This window comes from Pipistrellus hanaki, assembly GCF_964339955.1.
Source record: "Pipistrellus hanaki genome assembly, chromosome: 4".
In the NCBI taxonomy this organism is placed as follows: domain Eukaryota; kingdom Metazoa; phylum Chordata; class Mammalia; order Chiroptera; family Vespertilionidae; genus Pipistrellus; species Pipistrellus hanaki.
The window spans coordinates 78237730-78260723 of record NC_140506.1 but is presented as its reverse complement, the minus strand read 5'-3'; the positions used below and the strand labels follow the sequence as shown (position 1 = coordinate 78260723).

Sequence of the window (22994 nt, the reverse complement as noted above, 5' to 3'; positions counted from 1 at the left end):
GCTGAGGAAACAGCAGTTAACTAGAAGGTCAAGGTGCCTGCTTTTGAGAGCTGGAGGGAAATATACAATAAACAGACAAGTTTTAAGACTTAGTAGAACTTCAGTCAGTTAAGTGCTATGAAGATAATCTCCCAGGAAGATAGGATCCAAAGAGACAGGGCTCTACAACAGAGAACGACGAGAGAGGACTATTTCTTACGATCTTTGTCCTTTTTTATGTTGGTGCAAACCTGAGTCTGCGATGTTTCAGAGTCAGCCTTCATTTTATAAAAATTCATGATTTCTTCATCCAGTTTTCTTTTCTCCTCCTCAAGTTTTATTGTCTCCTCTTGCTGGATTCTCTTAAGATGCTCAAACTTGTCCTGTAGCTGTGAGACAAAGATACAATTGTGACTCAGAGCGCCATGTGTGGCTATTCCTGGGAACAAGCTTGGCTTCTTTCCTGCTTATCAAACATATATTAATCGTCAAAGTGGAGTTTAATCTTAATAACAATCTCAAAACTTTGTTTAAAATAAACATTCACATATTTTAAAAATTCATCAATTAAAAAGTGTCTCCGCATTGAACCAAATGTAATAAAAACTACGGCTATAAACAACAGTTTTTTATTTTTCATAAATATATTTTCATTGATTTCAGAGAGGGAGAGAGAGAAACATCAATGATGAGAGAGAATCATTGATCATCTGCTCCCAGCATGCAAGACTGTAACCCAGGCATGTGCCCTTGACTGGAATTGAACCTGGCACCCTTCAGTCCGCAGGCCAATTCTCTATCCACTGAGCAAACTGGCTAGGGCAACACTCAGTTTTTTAAATACTTGTTTTTCCAAATGATGTGCATTTTCTCACTCTACACTTCCCCATAAATCTCTTCAAATAAAATTTGATAAATTCATGCTCATTAAAAATATACACATTGAAATATAGCATGAATTATGAAACAATTGTTAAGACTTTAAATGATAAAGACCTTTCCTTGTTCAGTGAAATTAGCATAATTATAGAAAAAATTTTTCAAAGACTTCATTCAGTTACTTTTTATTTACTTGTGAGGTTGTATTTAATCTGTGGAATTTAAAATAAACATAATCAGCCATACGAAAGAGTCCGTTAGAGTTGGGCCCAGATCTTAGCACAACTTCATTCAACAACGTAAGGATTGCTTGTATGCATCAGAGAAGGTATGGCTTATCTATAATAATAAAAGTGTAATATGCTAATTAAATGGGGCATCCTTCCGGAGGAAGCCCTGGCAGCAGGGTCCGAGGCAGAGGCAGCCGCCTGCAGCAGCGGGGACTGAGCCCCTTGCACGAATTTCGTGCATCGGGCCTGTAGTATGGCATAAAACTCTGAAAGACAAGTTTATTTGCAGCTTAACTTTTGGAAAAACAAGTAGACCGGGGGATTCTACTGCCACAATATTAACCGTCTGGTGTATATGGCTGTGAAGAACACAAACATGGCATGAGCACCGATGCTTTTCAACCCTAGGTGCTCCTTAGAATTATTCAGTGCGCTTACAAACCTCTCAATGTTCAGGCTGCACAAGATCAATTACATCAGGTGACCTGGAGCTGAAACCCAGGCCTCCGTGCTTAAGAAAGCTCCCCAGGTGATTTTATTGTGCAGCAAGGGCTGAGATCATGGTTCTAAATAAAGATTCTTTTTTCTTTTCCTGGGGTCAGATGTTTCTTGGAATTACATCTTCAGCCCTGAGATGCAAATGAGCATCTAGATACAATGGGAAGAAGAATGACTGGAAGGGCTGGGGATGTGAGTGTGGTATCTGTAAGTGATGGCAAAACTCACTGTGGAAACGCTTCTTTTAAAAAATGGGACCGTGAGAGTAGAAACCAGAGAAAGCTAACCCTCACCCTAGTATACAAACATTTCAAATATCAGAGAGCCTGAAGTTCCCCCCAAACAGGTCCAAAGTGTGTGTCCTCTCGCCACTCCTCTTCAGCTCTGTACTGGGAGCCCTTGCTAAGGCAACAAGACAGCAGAAGGACTAAAACATTTACAGACTGAGAAAGAGGACACAACACTGTCTCGTTCACAGTAACATGATCATCAGTGTAGAAAATGCAAAAGAATTGACAAAAAGAATATCCTGGAACTAATGAAATGATTGTAACGTTGCAGGATATAAAGTTCATTGTTTTTCTAAGCAAGGACCTACAACCACGGTTACTCTGCCCAACAAAGCTGGCATTCCACACTGAAGGACAGATAGAGCTTTCTAGACAAGAAAAAACAAGAGGAGTTCATCAGCACCGCCAAACCAGTATTCTATGAAATGTTAAAAGGTCTTCTTTAAGAAGAAAATAAATAAATATGAACAATAAAATGGCAATAATCCTACCAGGTTTGGCTCAATGGATAGAATATTGGCCTGCTGACTTAAGGGCCCTGGGTTTGATTCCAGTTAAGAGCACATGCCTGGGTTTCCAACTTGGAGACTTGATTAGAATCATCTCGGGGGTGCAAAGAACATTGTAGGGATTACATAATACTAATAACTATGTATTATGTCAGATGGATACAAGATTATTGGAATGATTACTTAAATTATGTAATTTCTAACCACTGCGGTATACACTTGAAGCTAATATAATAATGTACGTCAACTGTAACTGAAAATAAAAGATTAAAAATTACATTCCAAATTTTTTTAAAAAGGTTCATTGCTTTTCTATATATCAGCAATGAACAGGTAGAATTTCAAATTAAACCACAATGCCAATTGCATTAGCACCCCCCAAAATGAAATACTTTGGTATAAATCTAACAAAATATATACAAAATTCACATAAGGAAAACCACAAAACTCTGATTTTAAAAATCAGAGAAGAGCCCTGGCCAGGTAGCTCAGTTGCTTAGAGCAACGTCCCAATACACTGAGGTTCAGGCTCACTTCAGCAGCACATATACCTATACATCAAGGTTCTATCCCCAGTCAGGAGATATACCAAAAGCAGCTAATGACTTCATAAATAAGGGACAATAAATCAAGATATATACCTCCCTTCCCCCCCCCCTCTCTCTCTCTCTCCCCCCCCCCACCTCTCTCTCCTTTCTTCTCTGAAATAAAAAAGAAATCAACGAAATTATTGGGATTAAATACCCTAAATTAATAGGACACCTAAAAATGAATGCAAATTATATCAAACTGGAAACACTTGCTTCTTTTTCAGCTTCTTTAAATGCTATTTCTTTCTCCATAACTCGCTGCATAAACTTATGTTTCAATTCTTCTTCTTCCCTCTGGCATTGTTCATGGAACTCCTTTCTTTTGGTTTCATAGATCTCTTGAAAACTAAAAAGAAAATGTTATTAGTTTTATATAAAAATGCTGATAAATAAACATGTAAGATATATATTATATATTCGGTCCCATGTAAAAACATTGATCAGTATTATCCCATATATAGAAATGGGAATTGTTATATCATGAGATGTAAAAATGAGGTGGGTGCAATACTGAATATAAGAGTACTGTATATAGAGAACATAGGCCTTGCTAGGTAGGTTGGTTGGTTAGAGCATCGTCCGGATATGCCAAGGTTATGGGTTCAGTCCTGGTCGGGACATACACAAGAAACAATCAATAAGCCCTGGCTGGCATGCTCAGTGGTTACAGCATCAGCCTGCAGACCAAAGGGTCATGGGTTCAATTCCCAGTCAAGGGCATGTACCTGGGTTGCAGGTTTGATCCCCAGCTCAACCAATGTGTCTCTCTCACATCAATGTCTCTCTCTCTCTCTCTCTCTCTCTCTCTCTCTCTCTCTCTCTCCCTCTCTCTCTCTCTCTCTCTCCTTCCTTCCCTCTGAAAATCAATGGAAAAAATACCCTTGTGTGAGGATTACAAAAAAAAAAAATAATAATAATAATAACCATGAATGCATAAATAAGTGGAAGCACAAATCAATCGCTCTTTCTCTCAAATCTATTTTTAAAAAGAATATAAAGAATATATATATAAAGTACTAGAATTTTGAAAGCAGTTATATAAGGGATTTCTTGCTCCCACCACTTTTCATGATATCACATTTCTTCACATTTTTTTCACAATAAAATTCGCAAGAATCTCTAATTTATGCGGTTCTCAAAATAATTAAAATAAAGCCAGGCATCTTTCAAACTATGATTCATTTAAGATAGCCAGTTCAATTCTGATTGTGCTCAAAGCACCAAGACTAACACAACTGTCACACTTTTGCAGCGCCAATCCTATTTCTCTTCAATATAACTAAACACACCTGCTCCCCAACTATTTTCACTCGACTTCCATGACATCACAATGCTGCTTTTCCTCCAGTCCTCCCATATTCTTTCCATCTTCTCAATATCCTTTGTCAACCTTTGCTAGTAATTATCAACCTCCTTTCTGGACTTCTCTTTTGGATATAGTACACGTTAGCGTATACACATAGTGAGTACACAAAATTTAGCATATACATGAGCCCTTGCACTGTGCTACTCTTACAAATGTTCTCTACGTCTGAAAATGATTTAAAAACACACCCATAACATTCAGAATAATTGACGCTATGAGAAGTGCAGTTGTTCTTGTTCCAAAACGATTGTGTCCCATGATTGCAGGGGCTTTGTAAATCACCCCTTAGCTTGTTCTAGCAAAATCCTGACTCACCTGAGTGGCTGATTGTCGGGGCCCACATCAGTAAAGCCGATTTTCTGCAGTTGGCGACGCCTGTAAGCCTCATAGTGCTTAGTGTGGGTTACTTCTTTTAGGTGTTCCGTGTTTGTGCAAAGGAGCATGTCCCGGAGCTTAACAAAGTCACAGTGATTCTCATTTTCCACTAGACAGAGAAATAATAAAGCCACAACACTTTATCAGTCCCTGGCACTCAATACGTTTTATCGAATAAATGTATGTACACAAAACATTTAAAATAACAGCTAAAGGATCATTCTGATGAATAGCTAAAATTGTTTTCGCCATGTAACTATGTTTATATGGTGCATTCCAATTATAGACACAGTTTATTAATAAACCAGAAAATGTGCTTTAAATTTATCAGCCAAAATATAAATATGAAACAATAAAATGTTATGTTATATGAACACAGGGCATAAGTTTTCACTAATTATGCTAGTAGTTTACAAGCTACCCTCAAGGTATTTTACAGAGTGCTAACAAAGAATTAGTCCGATTCCAGTAAAGTAAATAATTTCATTATGTTAAATCCACTCCCATAAAGATCTTTATAACTGTGCATGCTTAAGTTATCATATTCTATTTATACAAGATATTTATGAGACCAAATTAGTCAATATTTAAAATAAATCAATAAATTCACATGGTTCTCTCTTGTGTTTGTCACATTCAGAAGACTGAGTACAACATATTGTGTATTGCGTTTGATATTGTAACCAAATTTAATATTCACTAAAATATGTTCTTTTTAACTATGTTTCATAAATTAAAAATGTCTGCCTAACCAGTGTGGCTTGGTGGTTGAGCATCAGCATATGAACCAGGAGGTCACGGATCGATTCCCTGTCAGAGCATGGGCTCAGGTTGTGGGCTCCATCCCCAGTAGAAGACCTACAGGAGGCGGCCTATCAATTATTCTCTCTCAACATTGATGTCTTTCTCTCTCCCTCTCCTTTCCTCTCTGCAATCAATAAAAATATATATTTTAAAGGACATCTTATTTAAAACAATTTTTTCTAATACATCAATTTAAAAACAACATTTGAAACTAATACAAGTAGAGATAACCCAACCCCCAATAATTAGTATTACTAGCATATAAACTAGACAACAAATGACTGGATACTACAATATTCCAACTCATCAAGATGCTAGATAACAAATAGAAATGTCTAAATATAATCCAAAGGTAAGTTATATTTCTTCATTTTTAAAATAGCTTATAATCCTTGTTTCTAGTGACCACTTTACAATGTTTTATAGCCCTAGCTGTTTCTCTTAGTGGATAGAGCATTGGCCTGGGGACTGAAAGGTCCCAGGTTCGAGTCTAGTCAAGGGCACATGGCACATGCCTGCATTGCAGCCTTGATCCCCACGAGAGGCATGCAGGAGCAGTCAATCAATGATTCTCTCTCATCACTGATGATTCTCTCTCTCTCTCTCTCTCTCTCTCTCTCTCTCTCTCTCTCTCTCTCTCTCTTTCTGATACCAATCAAAATATAAATTAAAAAGATAAAATAAAAAATAAATTTGGGCCAAAACCAGTTTGGCTCAGTGGATGGAGCATCAGCTTGCGGACTGAAAGGTCCCAGATTCAATTCTGGTCAAGGGCATGTACCTTGGCTGCGGGCACATCCCCAGTAGGGGTGTGCAAGAGGCAGCTATTGATGTTTCTCTCTCATCAATGTTTCTAGCTTTCCATCCCTCTCCCTTCCTCTCTGTAAAAAACCAATAAAATATAAAAATAGATGAATAAATAAATTTGGTAGTAATTAATTTATGTAATATGTTTTAAACACTAATATTTAGGCTTCAATATGTTCAAAGTCCTTTGGTTCAAAGCACTTCCCAGCTGAAACCGGTTTGGCTCAGTGGATAGAGCGTCTGTCTGTGGACTGAAAGGTCCCAGGTTCGATTCTGGTCAAGGGCATGTACATTGGTTGCGGGCACATCCCAGGTAGGGGGTGTGCAAGAGGCAGCTGGTCGATGTTACTCTCTCATCGACGTTTCTAGCTCTCTATCTCTCTCTCTCCCTTCCTCTCTGTAAAAAGATCAATAAAAATATATATATATTTCAAAGCACTTCCCAACACGCACAGGGAGATGATGTGCGGATGGAAAGCATGTCAATAAGGATGTTCTGTGTAACATCTGTGGGTTTCTGCCTAAAGCACCTTCCAGCAAACTCCTGTGAGAATAAATCACAATCAAAGGAAGCATTAGACTAAATGAAACAGAATCTGTGCTCCTTACTAGCAACCATTAGTTTACTGTTTAGCCACAGTTACTAATATTGGCACAAGTTAAAATATTTTGAGGTTATGATAATATAGGATATTTATAGTAGATATCATTATAGTATATAATATAGTGTATACTATATTATATACATATACATACTATATATACAACATATATGTCTACACATACACATGACCAGACCAGAGCAAGCCTGCTCACTGACATGTTTACCTTGTAAAACTCCCCAAGGATAGAGACGGCCTCTGACCATCCTTTTTCCGACTTTCACCTCATCCATACACCCCACCACAGCAAAAGGTAGGTGTTCCTATAAAGGAAGGACAATTGTAATCATGTCCTTATACCAACATGACATATGCTGTTACTCTTACTTCTGCTATGGAAACAACAGAGACAAGAATAACATCATAAGCTTATGCAAACAAGGGATCTACCCTGCCTCAGATTTTATGACTTGGCAGCAAATATGTGCACATTGATTTCTGCAAGCATTAGTGTTAAGCCCTGAAAATTATCTCCTGAGTAGAGCCTAAACCAAAGCATTATGCTGTGGAAAATACAAAGAAAAAAGATTCTTAGTAGACAAACCATTTTTCTCACATTATCTTTATCCTGAAACACAAAAATAATATCAAGAAAATAATGTGCAAATCACTTTTAACTCCAGCATAAAGTTAAAAGACAAAAGTGTTGAGAATAACTATAAAAATTAGTTCACATATATACAATATAAAGCATATTAATAAATAGTGCTTTGTATTATATATACATATTCATACATGGACATGTATATGAATTCTAAATACAATTAAAGGGTCACTTTAATCACTTACGGTGAGTCAAGGGAAGTCTGAAAACTGAGGCCATTTAAGGGAGATTTGGGAAGAAGATAAGCAAAGTAGGAGGACAGTCATACGTAAGGATAAAGTTTTGAACAGGATGTAGCCGCAGAATATACAAGATTTTAATGACCTGTCAGAAGTTATATAGCTGGTATGATTGAATGGAAGAGCTGATATACAATGTCTAAGGTAAAAATTGTTAAGCATTATGTTGTATATTTAATAATTAACCATAGTCTACTCATTGGTTTTGATGAAAAATTACTCCTTGTGAGTTCTTTGGTATACTACTAGGTAAGAGAGGCCAAAATCTTTAAGATAAGATCTAAAGAAAATGTAATACAGGAGAATAACTTTAAAATTTATGTTGCTTTTTAATTTCAAAATCTATTTAGTTTTGATATCTTAAAATAAATGGGTTATGGGAAGCCAGTCAAGATGGTGGAGTAGGTAAACTCTATGATCACCTCCTCCCATGACCACTTCAAAATTACAAGCGAGCCCTAACTGGTTTGGCTCAGTGGATAGAGCATCAGCCTGGGGACTGAAGGATCCCAGGTTTGATTCCAGTCAAGGGCATGTACCTTGGTTGTAAAAAAAAAAAAAAATCAATAAAATATATATTTTTTAAAATAAATAAACAAACAAATAAAACATTTTTGACACTGGATTTTGGGAAAATACCTTATTTATAGTCTCTTGGTCAGATAGAGTGACAGTATGTTACTAATATTGTTACTTATAAATTATATTTGATTCCCACATGTAAAATAGAATTAGCTTTAAATGAAAGCTTACATTCATTGAGGAGTTCATTTGAGCAGTCGTTTTGTCATCTGTTGGGAACTGGTATATCTGGATGTCATTACTAATCAATTCATTCATTATCTTTCTCTTAAATGCCTGTAAATCATTTTTAGAAATTGTATCTGCTTTGGCAATCAGTGGTATAATGTTCACCTGGTAAGAAAGAAACACAATCTCACTATTGAGAATTTGTTGTTAGCACTGGAATTTTTACAGTCAAAAACCTCAACTATCTAACAATAAATATCTCGATAATCACTAATTATCATGCTTTCCTCACAAAATTGCTTCCCAAAATATTCAGTTCTTTTGAAGATATATTTTTATGAGAGCTCAGGCTTAGAAGTCTTAATTTTTGTTGTTTTCTTAAACTTTCTATGTTTCTAACACATCAGGAGGTAGTAAAATGTAAGTAGTAAGATGATGTAATGTATTTAATTCATTAGCAATTTGATTTCTTTTTTTTTTTTAAATATATATTTTATTGATTTTTATACAGAGAGGAAGGGAGAGAGATAGAGAGTTAGAAACATCGATGAGAGAGAGTCATCGATCAGCTGCCTCTTGCACACCCCCTACTGGGGATATGCCCGCAACCAAGGTACATGCCCTTGACCGGAATCGAACCCGGGACCCTTCAGTCCCCAAGCTGACGCTCTATCCATTGAGCCAAACCAGTCCTGGCGAGCAATTTGATTTCTTATCTGAGTGCAAAAACGCAGAAGAAATCTTTCCTGAAAATTATAAAACAATTTGTTCTCTACTTGTCATTCATTTGCATCACCTTTTTCATAAACTCATATTGCTTTTTATTAGATCCTTGTTTTACCTGTATGTCTTTACAGACAGCTTTGCTTATGGTTTCCAAAGACCACCCAAAAATAATAGACATTTTGATTGCCACACTCTAAAGGCTAAATGTGGCCGAAACTGGTTTGGCTCAGTGGTAGAGCGTCGGTCCGGGGACTAAAAGGTTCCAGGTTCAATTCCTGTCAAAGGCATGTACATTGGTTGAGGGCACATCCCCGGTAGGAGGTGTGCAAGAGGCAGCTGGTCGATGTTTCTCTCTCATCAATGCTTCTAGCACTCTATCTCTCTCCCTTCCTCTCTGTAAAAAATCAATAAAATATACTTTAAATAAATAAATAAATAAATAAATAAATAAAGGCTAAATGTGTGTGTGTATACAGCATCTTGCTAACAAATACGTTTGTAATTTGTAAAAAGGAATTATTTCCATATAGCATATTTAAGGTTGAAAAACATTCATATTTTCTTTCTAATTCTAAAATATAATTAATCCTGTCTTCTTGTGTTTACAGTTTAATAATTGAACTTCGTAGAAAATAACAATATGCAAAATTTTAAAATGTCTTTTATTGTTATAATAAGATATTTTGTTAAAGCATAACTATACAATGTCAAGTTCTGTGATATAAGTAGAAATGTGCAAAAGCCTGTTTTAAACATATTGTTTTAGTTTTAGATTCTTCAAAGTACTTTTTAAAAAAATCCTTGTTCCAATCTAGGGCTTCCATGTTGTCACATAAATGTTCAAAAATTTGTCTAAATTTATCATTGTAAACAATAAGCTTCCACAATAAAAAAGCAGACAGCTGCTAAGGTAGATTCAAGTCTAACATAAATGCATTGGGTTGTATTGGTGACAAAGCTGAAAAAAGAAACCCTCTGTGACAGCAAATCATTAACACACTAGAGGTCCAGTGCACAAAATTTGTGCACAGAAGTTCCTCAGCCCGACCTGCACCCTCTTTGATCTGGAACCCCTCATGGGATGTCCGACTGCCGGGCTGATCTCGGCCCCAACTCCCTCTGCCTTGGCCCCCACCACCATAGCTTTGTCCAGAAGGAAGTCAGTCAACCCCGTCTAATTAGCATATTACCCTTTTATTAGTATAGAAGATAAGAAATGAAAACTTTTGCCTGGCGGGTATGGCTCAGTGGTTAAGCATTGACCTATGAACCAGGAGTTCATGGTTGGATTCCTGATCAGGGCCCATACCCAGGTAGCAGGCTCAATCCCCAGTGGGGGCGGGGTGCAGGAGGTAGCAGATCAATGATTCTCTCATCATTGATGTTCCTGTCTCTCTCTCTCTCTCTCTCCATTCCTCTCTGAAATCAATAAAAATATTTTTTAATGAAATAAAAACTTTCCATGTTAACAATTCCTCAGGTGTTCAGATTTTAAGAACAAAAGTCACTTATTGCAAGCAGAGCTGATCAACCTGGGAGAGAAGACAACCGTAGCCACAACCTTGCCCACCCCTTTATGTAAAATGTCCCTGCAAACACGAGCAGTTTCCTGTATCTGGAAAGAGCGTGATGATTACAAATGGTCTTAAAACTAAAACTAAAAGCAAAACTGTGTGTCCCTTCTTATTTGAATATATAACAAACTGAGGAATTAAGGCAGCTCTTATTAAGGCAACTCTTAATTTTAACTAAAAATATAACTTTTTTTAACTACTTGGTGATAGATGAGATTAAGTACAAAATTTCTTTCTAGTTTGAACAAAATATAGCAAAAGTCAGGCCTTCTTCAATACTCTCCTCGCGATTTTAGAACCTTCCATTTCTACAGTTGAATAAAGTTGAAAACAGTATGTTTAATCAGGGCTGAGAGCCAGAAAAGAATATCGTGGCATAAGTTTCTTTTATATGTAATTTGACCCTCTGTTGTAAAAAAAAAAAAAAAAAAAAAAAAAAAAAAATACATGTTGTATTCTGCATCCTGTCTGATAGGGCCAGTAGCCAGGACTATGAAAGCTTTATGTTTCAAAACACCCCGGCTGACTTGGCTCATTGGTTGAGCGTCGACCTATGAACCAGGAGGTCACATTTAGATTCCCAGTCAGGGCACAAGCCTGGATTACAGGCTGGATCCTTTTTTTTTTTTTTTTTTTTTTTTTTTTCAGGCTGGATCCTTGATCCCCAGTGTGGGGCATGGCAGGAGGCAGCCAATCAGTGATTCTCGTTCATCAGTGATGTTTCTATCTCTCTCCCTCCCCCTTCCTTTCTGACATTAATAAAAATATATTTAAAAATGAAACATCAGTGGTACCAGAGAAATGGTAATGGATCATTTTGTAATATTGTAGAGCAATTTCAATTTTAAAAATATGGGCAAATGACCTCAATCTGAATTATTATTCAATCACAAGAAAAACTACATTTTTATTTTTTTAAACCTGCATCTCATTATCCTAATGAATTTTCTAATTAAATTTCTCTAGAAAGTAAGATAAGATGGAAATTTATCAAATGCTGTTATGGATTGAATATGTCTCTTCTCCCCCCACTCATATGCTGAAGCCCCAATCCTCAGAACGGTTTGTATGTGGAAACATAATCTTTAAATGGGCCCTAATCCTATCTTACAGGTGTGCTAATAAGGAGGGGAAACTTGGACACACAAAGACACACCAGATGTGTGCATAAAGGAAAGACCACATGAGAACACAGTGAGAAGGCAGCCATCTGCCACCCAAGGGGAAAGGTTTCAGGAGAAACAGCATTTGGCAGCACCTTGATCTTGTACTTCTAGCTTCGAAAATTGTGAGAAAATTAATTTCTGTTGTTTAAAACCCATAAGTCTGTGTTTTGTAATGGTGTTGTTGGGACACTAATATCAAGTGCTTTAAACATTAATGGAAAAAATATGATGTATATGTACACATATCACAAAATTAGTTCATAGATGAGAATGGCTGAAAGATATATATTATCTCAAAATAACTATCAAATCTTGACCGGTTGAGGGATTTGCCAAACACACCTTACTGTCAATGCTCTTCAAGGTTAACAGATCAAGGGCCTTCAGAGAATGTCCCGTAGGTGCAATGAAGTAAAGGCACACGTGGATACGAGTATCATGGTAGTCGGCAAAGGAACGTTTAATTTTCAGTTCTTCTTGAAAATAGGCCTCAAATTGAGCATCTATGTAGGAAACTATTGGTAGGTAGCTGAAAAAAATGATTATTTAAACATTTAGCATCACATAGTAATAACATCTGAAGTCTACATTTTTATCATGTAATAAATAGTTAATGTGTGCACTCAATAGCTTTTCATAGAAATAAAAATGTGCATAGCATGTTCTGACAAAGGTGGCAATCACAAACCAATAAAGGCCCATCGTTCACATTGTTTCTAGAAATGGCAAAATGATCTTTCAATTCAACATCATCCCAATCAGAAGCCCATTTCTATGTGTATATAGAAGTACAAAGGACCAGGAGTGTTCAAAACATATTAAAGAAAATCAAGGAGATAGAGTCTTCACGTGTCAGGTCTTATTGTGAAGCTGAAATAATACAGTGTGGTAGCAGCAGAAGAGTAGAGAAACTAAAGCACAAGAGAATTTTTTCATGTGACAGAACTTTTCTATGGCCCAGCTGAGATGGTGCAACTCTACCCAACTTAAAAACCTATACTTGAAATCTGTTTGGTTTTATTAACCAAGGTCACCCCAATAAATTCAATTTTAAAAGACCCCACAGAAATACACACCATAAAAGTAGCTGAAACCGGTTTGGCTCAGTGGATAGAGCGTCGGCCTGTGGACTGAAAGGTCCCAGGTTCGATTCCGGTCAAGGGCATGTACCATGGTTGCGGGCACATCCCCAGTGAAGGGTGTGCAGGAGGCGGCTGATCGATGATTCTCTCTCATCGATGTTTCTAACTATCCCTCTCTCTTTCTCTTTGTAAAAAATCAATAAAATATTTTTTTTAAAGTAAGTCTTACTGTATGTAAAACTTCAGAAGAGTGACATCCTAATCATGGCGTGAACACTTCCTAATCTATCCACTAACAAAGGTACCTCTGTGGGAACTGTACCTGCACCATACGCCAGGGAACCAGGAGGAGTTTTGCCCAACTGCACTTCCCTATGAGCTCTGAAACCAGCAGAAGCCAGCAACCTTGCCCTGACCCCACTTTGAAGCAGTCAGGGGAAAGCGGGAGAGTGTTTACTTGCACATACATCCACCGATAAAACGTATTTGTAGAAGTTCATCCATCAAGATGGGAGATTCCATTAGAGCACAGCAAAAAGAATAAATGTGGATGCATTGGAGAAGGTAAGAGGAACTTTGCCAGTGTCAGCCTTCCCTCAAGGCAGCACAACCTGGGGCTGAAATAGCTGGTGGCAATCCCTCTCAGGGATAAGGGAGTAAGTGCCCAACAACCGTAGAGAAATACCCTTTTCCTCCCATAAACGGAAGGAGGGAGGAGAATGGGAAAGAAGCAGATAAAAATATCAAAGGGCATGAAGTGCATTACAGGCTCAGGATTTCAGGAGGAATCTCACCCTGAAATTGGGGAGAGCCTCAGCTTCTGATTCCCACACTGGGCCTATGGGCACTTCCAAAGGTCAAGTGCTAACCTCACACGTCTCCCCATTCTGCAGTTGGCTCTGTGTGCACATACTGTTGAGTGCAGTTGGGAGAGTGAAATCTGGCAAGTGAAATGTGCTCAGAGAAATCAGACCAGGCCCTGTGAGCAGGGGAGGAACCACTTTCTGAAAATTTTGATCTATGAAATGCTTTCTGGGGGGGAAAAAAGAGCCATTTCCAGCAGTCAATCCTGTGAGCTGTGAGAACTAGAGAAGAAATAAACTCTTAAGACCTTCTCCACAATAGGGAGAGAGAAATGGGCAGCTGGGATATCATACAAGGTCAGAGAAAGCCCCAGATTCAACAGGACCCATGAATAGTATATTGCATCTGAGGGCAACTAGCAAAGATTTGAGGACGTGTCTGCTACTTCAAATGTGAAAGCAGCAACGCAAAACTGCAGGGAACATGAAGAATCAAGGAAATGTGTCACCAAGAGTACGAAAAGCTTTTCATTAAAATAAGAACATGCTCACCTGGCTTCTTTGTTCATTTGATCACCATATCCCACTGTGGTCACAACAGTTAATTTCAACTGAACATTGCCTTCCTGGAGTTGATATGGCTGAATTTTAAGTTCAACATTTGGGCGAAAATGCGAGGATTTTTTCTCTCTCGAATTAGTATTAAACAATGTGTCAATCAGTGTTGATTTTCCAAGTCCAGTTTCCCCTGTAATAAGCATGGACACATCATATAGGGTTATTGATTTGATATATAGGGGCTGAGAAGTAACACTCCGAAGTGGTTTAAAGGGTCCCACGTACTCCAAAGACAGTGATATCCTTGCAAATATACATGCTACTCCTGAGTCCTTCAGTCATTAACATAATATAGAAATAAAATACACACAAAGTTGTATCAGATTTTGAAGAGTACTGAAGCATTTAAAAAAAAAAAAAAAAAAAAAAGTGTGTAGGACCCAGCCGGGTGTAGCTCGGCGGTTGAGTGTCAACCCAGGAAACAGGAGGTCACCGGTTCAATTCCCGGTCAGGGCATATGCCCAGGTTGCGGGCTCAATCCCCAGTGGATGGCATGCAGGAGGCAGCCAGTCAATGATTCTGTCTCATCGTTAATGTTTCTATCTCTCTCTCCCTCTCCTTTCCTCTCTGAAATCAATAAAAATATATTTAAAATAAATAAATAATTTTTTTTTAAAAAAGTGTGTAGGTAATATGGCTAAGAAGATGAAAACTAATATAAACATGAAGGTATGTTCTTGAATTAACAGCACCAGTTTTGCACTGCTGAAAGATAAGTTGAAATGAGCATTTGGAAAAATTAAGTAATAATTCAGAGGAGAATTTTGGCACCTACCCACACAGAGAATATTAAAAGAGAATCCTTGTTGAATGGATTTATTAACCAACTGATGAGGCAAACATTCAAAACCAAAATGACCAAGCATAGTTAAACAACGGATATTCTCTTCTTTTTGCTGAAAAAAAAACAAACACAAGTTAAAATATTTTAATCAGAATAGAAAATATCATCTGAAAAAATCATTATAATATTTCTTTTTTTAATATTTTTATTAATTTTTAGAGAGAAAGTAAGGGAGAAGGAGAGCTATCGATATGAAAGTGGAACATGGATCATCGATTGGTTGGCAGCCTCCTGCATGCCCCCTGCTGTGGTTCAAGCTGAAACCTGGGCATGTGCCCCGATAGGGAACATTTCTCTCTGTCTTTCCCTCACTCTTCCACTTTCTCTAAAAATCAATAGGAAAATATCCTCGGTTGAAGAGAAAGAAAAAGAGAGAGGGAGAGAGAGAGAGAGAAAGAGATAGAGAGAGAGGGAAACAGGGAGGGAGGAAATAAAATAAAATATTTCATGCAAATGGAAATGAAAGAAAATCTGGAATAGCAATACTTATATCAGACAAAATAAGCATTAAAACAAAAGCTGCAACAATAGACAAACAAGGTAATTTCATAATGATGAGGAGATCAATCTAACAAGAGGATATAACTCATAAACATGTATACACCCAACATAGGAGCACCTAAATATATACACCAAGTATTGATGGACATTATACAGTATGATATAACATAACTAGAGGCCCAGTGCACAAATTTGTGCACAGGTGGGGTCCCTCAGCCTGGCCAGCAATTGGGGCTATCAGGGGGGCCAGAAGGCAGGAGGGACCGCAGGAGGTTGGCCTGCCAGCCCCCTATCAGGGCGGATGGGGGAGGAGGGGTGGCTGGAGAGGAGAGGCTGTGGGAGATTGGCTGTGGGAGCACACTGACCACAAGGGGGCAACTCCTGCATTGAGTGTCTGCCCCCTGATGGTCAGTGTATGTCATAGTGACTGGTCAACTGGTTGTTCCAATTCAGTCATAATGGATGATAGGCTTTTATATAGAGAGATGGATATATAGCTATAAAAAATATTTGTATTAAATTAGTAATATTACTATGATTAGTATCAGAATTAACTTATTCTTCTCATGTCAAAATAAGGGTTAAGATCCAAACTGGATCTCAATAGTTGATGGTTGAATGAAGTGATTAGTAGGGAAAGGACCTGAGCCCTAGCTACCAGGAATCAACCAAAGATTAATTGATAGGAATTCAATGGTGATTTCATATTCAAAGAAAGTGTATTTAACAATACCAAACTGAAAATATAATCAAATAAGAAATTTAAAAAAACTTAATTCCTTATTATTTGTGCTCTTAGAAGATAGGGCTTTATCTGTATGATAAATTATTAGTTCTTCTCTACTTATAAACAGAACATTTTGATCCATATAATCTGAAGATTATTTTTTATTTATTTATATATTTTATTGTTTTTTTACAGAAAGGAAGAGAGAGGGATAGAGAGTTAGAAACATCGATGAGAGAGAATCATTGATCAGCTGCCTCCTGCACACCCCCACTGGAGATGTGTCCACAACCAAGGCACATGCCCCCGATCAGAATCGAACCCGGGACCCTTCAGTCCGCAGGCCGACGCTCTATCAGCTGAACCAAACTGGTTTCAGCAATCTGAAGATTATTTTAATGTAACAATAATAGATTTGGAAACTTCGCTATCCTCTCTGGCCTAGACTCCCTTTTAAAAGAGTTTTCTCATTTTTAACTCTGTAGCTCAGGGAGGTATCAGATCAAAGTGCTTTGTGTGCCAAAATATAGAACAAAACATAGCCCATCGTCTTATCGAGAAAGGACCTGCAACCTTGTCCTCATTAGCACCAAGTTCTTGCCACAGAACAAGCAGAGCAAGCAGGGATTTCCATGGCGTCATCACTGTTACTTAACAAATGTCTTCTGATGGGTCAAAAGTTCTTTGTTCTAGTATTTAGTTTTACAAAATGTCCATCTTATGTAGAAAACAAATATTTCAGGTTCTACTAATTTGGAATTTGTGGTTATTCAAATATTGTCCTTGAATGCACAAATCTTGTCCTTTGCACCATGCACAAGTAAAGGAAATTAAGAGGTAAACAAGGTAGTATATAAAAATATAATGTTTAGCCAACTATTAAAAGGATTACTTCATGCGTCTACACATGAAACTGAAGTGCTACACAGATTATTTTAATCCCTGGTAACAAGTTCATCTAGCAAATGAGATAATGTTCATAAATTCATAGTTTGTAAACTATAAAAATCTCTACAAGTTCTGACAAGCCCCTGATGTTAACGTATTCACTGGGTACGTTTTTCAGGGGTACTGGGACAAGTTCACTAAGAAAATTCACTAGTCATCATGAGCCTTTCTGACAGTCACTTTTGCCTGTTTGCTCTGTACATTGAGAACATTTAACTAGGTAAGTTTCAAATTTTTTCACACTCCAATATTCCATAAGTCAGGAGTCTTACTTATGAAAAGCCTACAATTTGAATGAGGATGAAAACCATTCAAGAAATGTTAAAATTTGTTAATGTCACACCAAGTAGCAAAATTATATTGATACAAAAATAAATATAGGAACTTGGAAGTAGTTAAAGATAATTCAAAAGACTGCAGATGGCAGATTGCCTCCTGAAGACAGGATAATATTGATGGAGGAGGTAAGTACTATGAACAGGAGATGAGTATGGCAGTGAGCTTAGCAGCAGAATTATGGACTATGTGCCCTTGCAGTAAGGAATGTGCACACTTAAAGGGAAAGGTTTAAATTGGGAAGCTGGCCCTAGCTGGAAAGAGTGCTGAGTACTGTGTATCAGTACTGGATAGAGTATCGGTTTGATTCCAGTTATGGGCACATATTGCGGGCGTGATTGGTCCCCTCAGAGCTTAATGGAGCATACATTAAACATAGTCATTGAATGGCTTTAACTTGTCAACCCAGCTTTTTGAAAAATATTTTAATTTTTCTTTTAATAATCTTGCCAGTTTTCTATAATCAAGGAAAGTACACTCTCTATCCATTCTGTCCTTTTTAAGATACACAGTAACCAAGAAAATTCTCCATATTAATCTTACTAATTTTATAGCAAAACTCTGGATACCAAGTGAAGCATAAATTGTTATTTAGTTTATGTAATCTTTTATTTGGTTTCCCTCTTTTTAGAGAAAATATGTCAAAGTTTTGTTTGTTTTTTTTTTAAAGCTATATTTGCATGTATGTATATGTGTATATGTGTTTGTTCCTGTGTTTCAATATTAAACTACCTACACTATTAAAATATCCTGATTAAGGCACAGTTGGTAATATACTTGAAACATAAATAAAACAAATCAGAGAGTGATTTTTTAAAAAAAGATAGTTTGGTGGTTAAAACTAAGCTATAGGAAAAACCTGTGTGTTTGAAAAAGAGAAAACACCATTAGGCACAAATGAACACTACTCAACGTAACTCAATACTCATGTATAGATTTGACATTTTGGTCAAACAGAATTCTAAAGCCAAGTTTTCACCCATTGAGACATACTATTCTCTCTTTCAGTGTTAATTTATAGGTAAGTTACTACGTATTTTCCCTAGAACAGGAGCTCATCTTAAAATGGAACTTGGTTCAATCCCCCACTCAATAAAGCAACAAACAAGTAGCCACCCAACCCCTTCCCAAAATAAACTTCATTTGAAAGTTATTTATTATCAGTCCATAAAGTTCCACAGACATTTGCATCTAATCCGCACTTTTCTTGTTACCTAATGAGAGGCTCTGGGGTTTAATTTGTCATTCTTTGGTGTTAAACAGGAATAACCTCTTGCACCACTAATAAGGTCTGCAGACTCAAGAAACATGCCATAATTATTTAAACATCTTTGATGCTTAACTCCAATCAGTATAAAAGTTAATTCCTGTCCAAGCATAAGCCTTTCTCATCTAGGTTTATCTCGGTGCACTGAGTCAGTGCTTTGAAACTATACCATCTTGCTGAAGTACAGAAGGAAGAGTTCTATCTGAAAGATGTACTCAACTGTGTCTTCATCATCGGGCGTTTGCTTGGATGTGCACACTGGTCTTTCTGCCATGTCAGACTGAAAGAGCTGAAAACAAAGGACAAGAACCTTTTAAAAACGTATTATAAAAGGCAGTATTCCTACAACATAATTTTGATTAACCAGGAAGTCTAATATGGACATTACCCCAGGTTTGGGCTTTCAGTCCACACTATGGATCTGTTTTTAACTGTGGCTGTTTGCTATATAAGCTTCTATTTGACATACAATATTCAATTTATAATGTGCAACAATACACTTAGCCACAAACATGAGGAAAGCATCCAACAAAACGTAAACTCCCTTTTGAAATCAACAGGACAAAGAATATTCTTCTTCAAAGAGCTCTCTGAGCACGAAAAGGGAAAAGGGGAATTTTGCTTTAAAATGGTGGTGCTAAAAGAACCAGGTAGATACTTTCAGTACTTACCTTTCCAGAGTAGATTATCAGGGGAGACTGGAGTGCTCGAGTGTACTTACTGAAGGAGAATTGAGAAATCAGAGCTTATAAAAGTCTAAACAAACCCATTAAACTCTAACCAAGTTCATGATAGTTGTCATTGATGAAGTATTTACTATGTACCTGGTGCTTATGTGTTTTACCTCTTTCAGCCCTCATGACAGACAGGAAATGCATAGATTTTCATTGCCATGTGCAAGGTGGCAAAATTCAGATTCAGAAAAACTAAATTGCTTACCTGCCCAAGAGTTCAGGGATGCCGCAGACACAGGTCCGAACTGACTCCAAAGCTGGTGTTCTTTGTATTTATGGACCAAATCTTCCCTGATTTGCAACGTTGGAACCGAGGAGGACAGATACCAGAGAGCATGGTGTACTGATTTGTCAGCAGAACTCCCTTCGAAGGACAGGCTACCCTACTTTTGAGGACGGCACAAAGATACTGAGAAAACGAGGCATAGTTGAAAAGCACATGTTATAGATGGGTAGAGCAAAGAGAGAAGCAAACAGAATTAAAGAATGGCTCTAGGTATCATGGTTTCTTCCCTACCTATAACCTGAGGATTACTCCACTTTAGTTCATAGATTTATCTCGCTTTCCCCTAATGGTTAATCGTGTTCCCTCACACAGATAGTATTCTGTTGTATGGTATGGTTTATTCCAGACTGGTATATATAAAGGTTCTATATTATTTAGTAGAATGTTAACAGTGAGTATTTCAGTCTTTAGTTGCAAGCCACAATAAACATTTAAACCCCTGAAAAAAAGCGCTGTGTTTGAGGAAAAATAAAAACAAAGGTCACCTGCTCTCCAGCCCTTTTCTCTGCCCTGTATCTTCTACTCCCCCTCCCCCAATAAAACAAAAAACACTAGAATTTATTTCTATGTATTGTTGTAGTCGAGGTGAAGGAAGGAACTGTCCCACTGCTCTGTTTATAGACACGTCTGACTTCCCTGGGCAGGAAGTTGCATGTGACCTTCAGTGCTTTCTCCACCTCACGTGCCCAGCTGCTGGCGCTGCCCACAGAGGCATTTCCAGCTGGACTCAGGCAGAGGGGAAGTCAGGGCCTGCCGCACCCATCCCTTCCTTGGTCTGATTAAATGCAGTCTTTAATGCAAAACACACACACACACACACACACACACACACACACACACAAAAAAAAAAAAAAAAAAACTGAAAAAAGGTTGCTTCTTGACTTCCTATACTTACCCTTTCTCAGAATTAGAAGCAAGTTACTATCCTGCAGATAAAAGTTCTAGAGATCTAATGTACAACATGGTGACTATAATAATAAAAGAGTAATATGCTAATTAGAACTGATGGCCCGAACAGTGGAACAACCATCTGGATGACCTTCTGGATAAAGCTGGGACTGCAAGGGCTGAGCCCCTTGCATGAATTTTGTGCAGCTGGCCTCTAGTAGTTAATAATTATGTATTATATTCTTGAAATTTTCTAAAAGAGTAGATATTAAGTGTTCTTACCCTCCCCCATCACACACGCACACACAAAGGTTGAGAACCACTGAGTTAGGGCAAGCTAGAGACATTTATGAGGTGATGGATATGTGGATTAACCCAATTACAGTAATCATTTTACAATGTAAATGTATATTAAAACATCACATCGCACATATTAAATATGTAAAATTTTTATTTGTCAATTACATTTCAATAAAGCTAGAGACTTTTAAAAAATATATTTTATTGACTTTTTACTGAGAGGAAGGGAGAGGGAGAGAGAGTTAGAAACATTGACCAGCTGCCTCTTGCACACCCACTACTGGGATGTGCCCGCAACCAAGGTACATGCCCTTGACCAGAATCAAACCTGGGATCCTTCAGTCCCCAGGCCGATGCTCTATCCACTGAGCCAAACCAGTTAGGCAGCAGTTCTCAACCTGTGGGTCTCAACCCCTCTGGGGTTTGAACAACCCTTTCACAGGGGTCGCCTAAGGCCATCGGAAAACACAGATATTTACATTACGATTCATAACAGTAGCAAAATTACAGTTATGAAGTAGCCACAAAAATAATTTTATGGTTGGGGGTCACCACAACATGAGGAACTGTATTAAAGGGTCGAGGCATTAGGAAGGTTGAGAACCACAGAGTTAGGGCAAGCTAGAAACATTTTTAAAGGAATATTTCTGTGTGAGTGCTGACTTTTTTGCAAGTCTACAGTAGATGACTTGCACTTAAAAGCCTAATTAATGCACTTGTGAAAATGGGGGTTTACTTCTCTCATAAACCTGGAGCAGAAACTCTCAAAGGATAGCCCTTTGGCCCCTGGGCACCCTGAAACTCTTTCAAGGTCTTTATAAGGTCAACATAGTTTTATTAGTACTAAATTAATTTTCTTTTTCCAGTGTGCTGACATTTGCACTGATGATTCAAAAGCAATGGTGGATGAAACTGCTGCTACTTTAATCAAGGCAGTTGTGCCAAATTGTATTATTAGTTACTATGTTAGTCCTGTCACTCATTCACAGCAAAAAGAAAAAGGTGAGCACCATAAAGCACTTAATCTGTATACAAGTGTGATGACTGTCTTGAGTAAAACAAGTTATGTGATTGTGAGAAACTGTCATTTCTTTTCTCCTGGAACACCGATTTCAATTGCAAAAACAAAGGACAGATACTTGGTTATTTCTAAAACAGTGTGCTTTGTAACATGAAAAAAATAACTGAACATGGATCTTGGAAATGATAAAATTTGAGCTTTAAAGTTTTTGGAGAACTTGCATCCACCATCATGATCTTGACAGCTTTCTAATATGGACAAACTTTCCCCAAAAGACTAGTGGTGATATTAACAAGTAGAAATTGTTGGTATTGTATAATGAAATATGTCAGCATTAAGTAGACTTGGTTTTTCCAACCTCAGCATCATTGGCATTTGAGGCTGTATAATTAATCTTTGTTGTGGGGCTGTATAATTAATCTTTGCTGTATAATTAATCTGTGCACTGTAAGATGTTTAGCAGCCTCTCTGGTCTCTAACTAGTGGACGTCATAACCAAACCTGTTTCCAGACATCGCCAAATATTTTCTTGGAGTGTAAAATCAATCCCCTCCCCCACTCCCTTCCTTTATATACTTGCTTTATATACTT

General features: G+C 37.6%; 1 protein-coding gene across 1 annotated transcript; it reads right to left on the bottom strand.

Annotated features, from left to right (window-relative positions):
- Positions 1–188: 188 nt before the first annotated feature.
- On the bottom strand, positions 189–19451 carry SEPTIN14 (septin 14; the record flags this gene model as incomplete). Its single annotated transcript, XM_084880749.1, has 9 exons — positions 19395–19451; positions 15327–15447; positions 14486–14681; positions 12391–12577; positions 8586–8747; positions 7156–7252; positions 4657–4825; positions 3183–3321; positions 189–362 (listed from the first exon to the last, which is right to left on the bottom strand). Exons 1-9 carry the CDS (start codon positions 19446–19448, stop codon positions 189–191), a joined length of 1299 nt encoding a protein of 432 aa, XP_084736875.1. The 5' UTR covers positions 19449–19451.
- Between the last annotated feature and the right edge of the window lie 3543 nt (positions 19452–22994).